This window comes from Tarenaya hassleriana, unplaced genomic scaffold (assembly GCF_000463585.1).
Source record: "Tarenaya hassleriana unplaced genomic scaffold, ASM46358v1 Cleome10, whole genome shotgun sequence".
Taxonomy (NCBI): Eukaryota; Viridiplantae; Streptophyta; class Magnoliopsida; order Brassicales; family Cleomaceae; genus Tarenaya; species Tarenaya hassleriana.
In genome coordinates, this window is record NW_010960188.1 from 1,564,981 (window position 1) to 1,572,894 (window position 7,914).

At 41.9% G+C, this 7,914-nt stretch overlaps 2 protein-coding genes across 2 annotated transcripts in view; both read right to left on the bottom strand.

Annotated features, from left to right (window-relative positions):
- LOC104800311 (alcohol dehydrogenase B) overlaps nucleotides 1–2,802 on the bottom strand; it is a 3,222-nt gene extending 420 nt beyond the window's left edge. The window contains exons 1-8 of the mRNA XM_010523114.1: nucleotides 2,443–2,802; nucleotides 1,907–2,042; nucleotides 1,564–1,633; nucleotides 1,308–1,401; nucleotides 931–1,144; nucleotides 648–789; nucleotides 340–510; nucleotides 4–210 (exon numbers count right to left, since the gene is read on the bottom strand). Of these exons, the coding sequence (XP_010521416.1) occupies nucleotides 19–210; nucleotides 340–510; nucleotides 648–789; nucleotides 931–1,144; nucleotides 1,308–1,401; nucleotides 1,564–1,633; nucleotides 1,907–2,042; nucleotides 2,443–2,740 (1,317 nt within the window). The 5' untranslated portion in view covers nucleotides 2,741–2,802 and the 3' untranslated portion in view covers nucleotides 4–18. The remainder of the gene's footprint in view (nucleotides 1–3; nucleotides 211–339; nucleotides 511–647; nucleotides 790–930; nucleotides 1,145–1,307; nucleotides 1,402–1,563; nucleotides 1,634–1,906; nucleotides 2,043–2,442) is intronic.
- A 295-nt stretch (nucleotides 2,803–3,097) lies between these two features.
- On the bottom strand, nucleotides 3,098–7,196 carry LOC104800323 (DEAD-box ATP-dependent RNA helicase 31). The gene is made up of 10 exons (XM_010523123.2): nucleotides 6,238–7,196; nucleotides 5,829–5,935; nucleotides 5,456–5,511; nucleotides 5,118–5,342; nucleotides 4,504–4,710; nucleotides 4,337–4,423; nucleotides 4,152–4,247; nucleotides 3,849–4,064; nucleotides 3,554–3,736; nucleotides 3,098–3,429 (listed from the first exon to the last, which is right to left on the bottom strand). The coding sequence occupies exons 1-10, from the start codon at nucleotides 7,140–7,142 to the stop codon at nucleotides 3,202–3,204; spliced, it is 2,310 nt and encodes a 769-aa protein (XP_010521425.1). The 5' UTR covers nucleotides 7,143–7,196; the 3' UTR covers nucleotides 3,098–3,201.
- Nucleotides 7,197–7,914: the final 718 nt, after the last annotated feature.

Consider the following 7,914-nt stretch of genomic DNA (forward strand, 5'->3'; position numbering starts at 1 on the left):
GGAAAGAGGGAATGCCAGTTAAATAATCTCGATGACACCTCGGCTAACGATGCTTCCCTGGTTGAGATCATGGAACGCTTTTCCGGCCTCCTCGAATTTGTATTTTCGAGAAACCGCTTCTTTCAGATTGAAAATCCCTGTCTCAGCCAGTTTCACCAGCTTTGGAAGATCCTGCCTTGCCCTTCCTCCGTATGACCCTATCACCCTTATCTGCCAAAAATATTCATATCATATATTGCAGTCAAACTATCATAGGTCAAAGCAGAGGATTAGCAGAGATTTCACCAAAGAAAAAAGCAAGCAAGATAACAAAGATTCTGTCGGTTCTTGGACACGAACCTTCCTACGGACAAGACGGTTTATGTCTATTTCTCCGACGGCACCAGCCTGTGACAGCCCGATCATTACAGCCTTGCCCCCATCTTTCACACTTTGAGTGCACTGCATGAATGTCTGAGGCTTTCCCAGAGCTTCTACTGCAATGTCTACGCCCATTCCCCCTGTTATTTCCTGCCCAAAATATCGGATTTTCCTTTCATGAATCAAGAAAATACACAGGCTTGTGATACTAGATACTTTAATTTAAAAAAAACGATATGGATACGGGAAGGATTCTGAAAATAAAATAACTTGTGCAAATACCGTACTCTTATCCTTTCAACAGCGTCTTCTTTAGTTGCATTGACGATATGGTTGGCACCGAATGTCTTCGCTTTTTCAAGCTTTTCATCTTGTACATCCACAGCTATTATATCAGATGCTCCGAAAGCCCTTGCTATCTGCAAGCAGCTGATTTTTTTTTTTTTTTTTTTTATATAGAAAGTTATGGTTATCCATCAATAGCAATATCCTTGAGATTGGTAAGAAGAGTTCAAAATATCATTTTGTTATTTCTATTTCAAAGCTGAAGTACAAAGAGACCTCACTTACCTCGAGCCAACACCGCCTATTCCAATTACTGCAATAGTATCCCCCGGCCGGACTTCAGCAGCATGGGCCATCGCACCATATGCAGTAAATACAGCACACCCGAGAATTGCAGATTCAGTATATGGCAACGATTCTGGTAGACTTGTCAACCCATGGGCTGGGATAACACAGTATTCAGCAAGCCCTCCCATACTGTACATATATACAGGTTTACCTACATGATTTAATGACATGCTTAAGCAAGAAATTATGATAAAAATCCGCTAGACAAGAGCCAGTCCGCATAAACTTTGGTTTGGAGGCAAGCTACTCAAGAAAAAAGACCATCATGAGACTGTTATTAGGAATCTAATCATGACCGGAAAGGGGAAACTTACCATTACTCCGCAAGAACAGTCGAGTTTCACCATCATAAAGAGTTCCTTTCGCCCGATTATAAGCAAAAAAGTCTTCACATAAATCATCGTGACCCTGTTCCCAATCTAGGGATTAGCTTAGCTGAATCACAGTTTCTCCATGTATTTCCAATAGGACGTAGAATACCATATGAAAGACCATGGAATTCAGTGCAGTCACAATAAACAGGAAAATGTAAAATGCATGCCAGAGTTATCAACCACTAGGGTTTCCCACCTTAGAGCAATAGGAACAGTTTCCACATGGCATAATGAAAGCTCCAACCACACGTGATCCGATTGGAAATCTGTAAGCGGCCACAGAATAAATTAGAGATATTGGTTTTTCCGATGATCTTAGCCACTGCTGCTACTACAAGTCATAAAACTATTCAACATAAGATCTGAAGAAACGGAGTCTTCAGCACCAGAAAGTTACTGAAAGAAAACACAACCAAGTTGCTCCCATAGTTTCTTGTTACGAGAGTTAAAAATCAATCCCAAAGCCAAGAAAAGATCTTTTCCAGACCTGAGGTAAGCTAAGACATGTGAAGATGAAACAAGGGAACATGTCTTTAGACCTTTCTATGATCTTGCTGTCAGTGAGTTGTCCATGCTCAACTACTTCTCCAGTTACCTCATGCCCGACAACACAAGGACTGGCAAATGGAATCTCTCCCTTCATCACATGGAGATCAGAGTGACAGACTCCACAAGCTGCACGAATGAAAAAACCGAGATCGACAGTAAAACACTCGGCATACTCCAATGCAGTTCCTATGGTGTCCATCAACATTAACCTCAAGACACAAGGAAAAGTCACAAAATTTATGTAAACCCGAATACGAGTGGATCAAGGCAATGAGCACCTAACCCTGGATAAACATTTAGATGCAAAAACAGATCATCCAAAGAAGAGAACAACATTACTGACGAAGAAGGCAAATCTGAATGCATTGGCAAATTAAAAAAATACATCTGATAATTATCTTTCCCAAAAATATCTAACACCCACTTCGACTAATCAGAATCAGAAATTATATTATCACGTATCGATTATGTTTCAGCCAAACCCAGAACAGAAAACATATGGGGACAGAAAACGAAGCTTGTTTACCCTTGGTTTTGATGAGAACTTCATTGGCTTTAGGTCGGGGGATATGAAACTCTTCAATGGTCAATGGTTTATTGGGTTCCCAGAACACAGCACCGCGCATAAAATCGCCGGAACTCACGTGATAAGCCGCCATGGAAGACGGAGACAACGCCGGAAAGCTTCTCCTCCGGCTCCCAACATCATCATCGCCGGAGACAGTCGCGTGGAGAGACCTACGCAGCGGAGACCCCCCAACGGCGGGTCGGAGCGAGGACAAGCCAAACCTGGAGGCGCGGCGGAGAACTGGTCGGAGTGCCATGGAAGACGATGAAAAGGAGAATCCAATCGGTGTTTCAGTCAAACTGTGATGCGATTGCGAAGGATTAGACAGTAAGAACTTGTTAATTGGTCGCTGACGTGTCAGTCAGGTGGCGATAAGGACGAGCGTCTGACTCGCCGCGAAGGGTAAATTCGGTATCTGTAAAGATATTAATATAAAATTTAATAAATCGAGAAACAAAATTAAGCTTAGTCACGGACCCACTAAACTAAATTGAAACAACGTTAATCAAAATTACAAGTATATATACGTTTGTTTAATACTAAATCAACATCAGAAATTTAAGTTGACAAAAAAATAACCCTTTTTTTTTTGCTGCTAACTGACTTGTACCTCAAGGCAAGTAACATACATATACTAAGAAGGAATCTTCATAACAATGGTAAGTTCTTGTTTTTTTTTTAACACAAAATTGCCGCAGCAATTACAAAAAAAAAAAACTACTTGGTACGAAGACCAGGAATGTTTCTAAGACCCATCTTGCCAAGAACAAGTTTAGGGATAGAAGGAGGAATGTCCAGTCCCATGCTTCTGCTGAACTCATTGGCAAGCTCCACCAGCTTGTACTTGTCCCTTCCCACCATCTTCTGCGAGTTGTAATAACCCAGCCACGCCTGATATGCCGCCTCCTTGTTCTTCATTTCCACGTGACAGAGCGCCTTCTGCACCTGTTTTCAACATACGTATCCAAACCAACCAGTTACAGAGACTTGCACCAATCACCACATCACATCACATGCATCATAATGACGATGCACCTTCCATTTTCTTGGATATGTGAAAAAAGCTAACCTTTTTCACAGCCTCCGGGTCTATGGTGGGTAGAGGAGACTTGGTGATGGGTAAGTCCTTAACAGAGGATATAAAGTATTCCTCCCATGGCGCCAGCAACAGTATGCCTTGCCCTTCTTTGCCCTTACGCCCGGTTCTTCCAAGTCTGTGTATATATTGTTCTCTGTCTGCCGGCACGCCCACCTGAGGATGTATGTACATTTTGCATAAATTTACATTTTTAACGAAATACTTGTAATAATCGGGGAGAAAGCTTCCACTGTCGAGAAGATTATTGCATGGCAGTAGCACGTACCTGTATGACGAGGGTGACATCGGGATAATCAACTCCACGTGCAGATACATCCGATGTAACGAGGATAAGGCCCTTGGACTTGCGGAACTCATCTGAAACTCTGGTTCTGTAACTCTGCGGCTTTCTTGAATGGATCTCTCTGACATTCAGATTTAGCTCGCCAAGCAGATCAGCCACAAATCTCGTAACCATAGCAGTTGTACAGAATATGATAACCTGTAACAAAGAAAAGAGTGTTTTTTAGACAACAAATTCTCCATTTTTTGTTCCACGTTTTCCACCAGGTGCGAAAATAACTCGTACCTTATAGTCCACATTATCCGCAATATGTTCCTTGAGAAGGGTGTACAGAAGGGAGAAATGCTTGTCCAGCGCTGCAACCATATGAGTTTGTCTCACCTGGAAAAGGAAACAGACATTTCGAGTAAAAATGTATTAATCATATGACTCTGCCATGCAAAAGTTAACAAACACTCGAGGATTTTTACCTGTGAATGCGTCTCTCCAGAGCCCTCATGGACAGTGTTGACAAACTCGTGATCCCGTCTGAGAGCAATATGGCATATTTGGCGGACCTTTACACCGGAAAAACCAATTCATGTTTCCTTCCCAAAGACAATAGAAACCGAAAAGATGTACAAGGAAACAGACATACCTCTTCAGGAACCGTAGCAGAAAACAGAAGCGTTTGTCTCTGCTTAGGAACAGCAGCAATTATCCTCTCAATGTCCTTTCGGAAACCCATGTCTAAGAGATGATCAGCTTCATCCAGTACAAGGACTTTTACACCCATCAACCTTGTAGCAAATCCAGCAGTGTTCTCAATGTGGTCTTTCAGTCTTCCAGGTGTAGCTACGAGAATCTGAGAATTTTCGATATGTGATGACTCTGGCAGTACAGGTGAAGCAACGATATATAGAAGCAACCTTCCTCTCCCATTGCAGGGAAGACAAGATACGCAAAAGCCAGAAACCTAACAGGCTAAATCAAGGAGCATAACCTATGCACACTAGTAAAATGTCAAACAGTCAAAGAAGTCCAACTTGAACAGGAAGATTTTTTGTAGTGAAGTTTGTGTAGAACAATCAAAGACCGGACAATCAATTCCATTATTCCAGTAATTCAAACACTGAGCTCCGTCAATGTCTGGTTTGGGGGAAGGAATTCTGACTCATGTCCATTGACCAGAAAATCTATAGCCCTTCATTGGTCAAATAATACTTCCAATACGAATAAAATATATCTAAATGAAGTCTAGGATTTGTTCACCTGGCAAGGATTTGCTTGCATACGCTTTTGCTCTAAAGCAAGTCTTGTGCCTCCCATCACCACTTGAACACCGATAGATGAATGATACTTCAGCAATGTGTTAGCTTCTGCAGCAGCCTGACTGGCAAGTTCCCTGGTTGGGCATATCACAAGCACGAGAATCGGGGGTCGCTTATTATCCCGGCTTGCAGGAGGTGATTTGACAACAACTTCAATTGATGGAAGCTTAAAAATAAACATCAACAATAAACACATATCCCGATCAAAGGGCCCAACCGGACAAATTCCTAACCGACCAATTTATACTCAAGAAACCATAGGGTAGAGATGTGTCTCACCAAAAATGCTACAGTTTTCCCAGTGCCTGTTTTAGCCTTGGCTAGGACATCCTTTCCTGGAATTACAGTGGATGAGAAGGAATCAGTGAATAAAATAATAAATCAAAAAGGATTTTAGCATGGGAAGTCCTAGCAAAATTGTGGAATCCCAAGATTTATCCCATTAAGAAATATACAAGAACTCCTGATTTTTCCTTCTTATACACTAATGCCAAGAACGAAAAGCTAACAGATCATCATCCTAGACTTGGCATGATGCTATAAACCAATGCCATTAAAATGATCCCCATGAAAAAGTCATTGTATCTAAATCATAGATTTTCTATCCCCACAAAAAAAAAAAAAAAACAACCCCACGAGAAAAACAGTTTACCTTTGAGAATGCCAGGAAGAGTTGCCTCCTGCACAACAGTCATCTTCTCATACCCGGCATCCTTAATCGCTTTTAGTGACGAGGCAGACAGTGGATACTGATCAAATCTGTTTAAATTCATCACGTAGAGTACTCTCAATCAAAGGGCTACAAGTAGTAAAAGTAAGACACCCACAAAGAGAATAACTCTACAGCAGTCCGAGTCAAAGAGAGTGAAGAGGTAAATGCAAGGCATAACCCATAAAGAGACTAAATTCTTCAGCAATATACGCTTAGATCAAACAACAGCGAGTAGTGAAACCGTGTTAGTAGTAAGACAGTCCAATTGAACACATGTTAACCAAACTTTGCATCAAGGCACCATCCATCAAGCATCAGCAAGTAGTAAAAGTATTCTTCAATCATATACCTTGTCTCAGTCAAATAAGAATCTGAAGTTTGCTCCCGCAAAATCTTTGCCCTACCCGCCTCTACAATCTTCTCGTCATCAAAGCCTAAAGCGGAAGTTGCTTTCTTGCTAAGAAAATCATCATCTTCATCCTCATCACTACCTTCTTCACTAAGCAAATCCCCAATGCCTCCCATCAGTACCTTCTTCACATCCTCATCATCACTAACCTCACTACCTTCTACCTCGAAACGATCTTCCCGTCTTGTTTCTCTCTTTCCTTTCAGATAACCCTTGTGGTTTCCTCTATCTCTCTCTCCTCTAAAGCCTGAATCTAAATTTCTCTCCTTCCTTCCACGCAGAGACGACTGAGTACTCCTTCCTCGATTCCCACCATTCCTTCCACCGTCTACATCACTGGACCGCTTATTCCTTAACGAGTCAACCGAGTCACGAGTCCTCCTCCTGTTCGACCCACCAAACCTATCGAAATCGTCCTCCCTTCCCCTCTTCCCATCCCTAATTCTCCCGGTTTCTCTGTTTCCTCCCCTACTACGAATCCCACCCGAGTATGAGTCATCATCTTCACTCGTGGCCCGACCGCGCAACGAGCCAGTCCTCAACTCGCTAACCCAATCACTGAGCTCCGCCTCGTCCTCGACCAAGCTCTTCGACGCTCGAACCTCGCCTCTCTCCCGACTCCCGCCGAATTCCGAGGTAGACCCAGGTCGGATACGGTTCGGACGGGTAGAGAAACTGACCCGGGACCCCAAACCAAGGAATCTGAGCCGAAGAGGGAAGGCCCGAGAGATGGCGTGAACGGAGCGAGAAGAGCAAGCGGGTCCGGCGAGATTCATGGAAACGAAACGGGAACTTGGAAGAGAATGGCCGAGGAAACGTAGGTGAGGAGGGAGCTTGAAGGGCATGGCGTAGTTGATAAGGCAATGATACCGGAAAATGGAGTTCTTAGGGTTTTAAAGAGAGTGTGCTCGAAAGACGATAGGGTTTAAGGGGACAGGAGAGACGAAAAGTGGAGTCCAAAAACGGTATCGTTTTGATTGTAGTTCCTCTTAAGGCTTTGAAATGTATGAATATTCATTTATGATTTAAGCCTTTGGGCCTTTAAGACTTGGATCAGAACTGCATGTACGGCCCAAAAACAAAAAAGGATAAGAAATCTATTTATAGTGTATTAACAAATTTGATAATTGGCAAATTAAAAAAATACATCTGATAATTATAATATACCAAACTTGAATGTAATGATATTATGATTTTGATATGAGTGGTTATTAAAAGTCTTGGTTGTTGGGATTTTAATGAGGCCAATCTTTATAGTTATAGCTTTGATTTCAGCAAATGAGAGGGTATTTATTATATATTTTAAAAGTTTTGGGGTAAATATAGAATAAAAAGGAAATATCGGGACAATTCTGAAATGTTTCCACAGATTTACTCGGTGAGTACACGTGGCAAATATACAGGCTGTCAAACTTGACGACCTGGCTCCAGGCCTTCGGCTGTTTTGTATTTTCCTAATCTATTTTCATCTTTTTAATTTAAATTAGTTTATAAACCTTCTTTAATCCTTGATTAACAACATAATCTGATTATTAGATTAATCTCTTAATTGATTAAACCGAAGGAGAAGAGTTTCTCCCCCCCCCCCCGTCTCTTCGTTTTTGCTTTTCTGTTCTT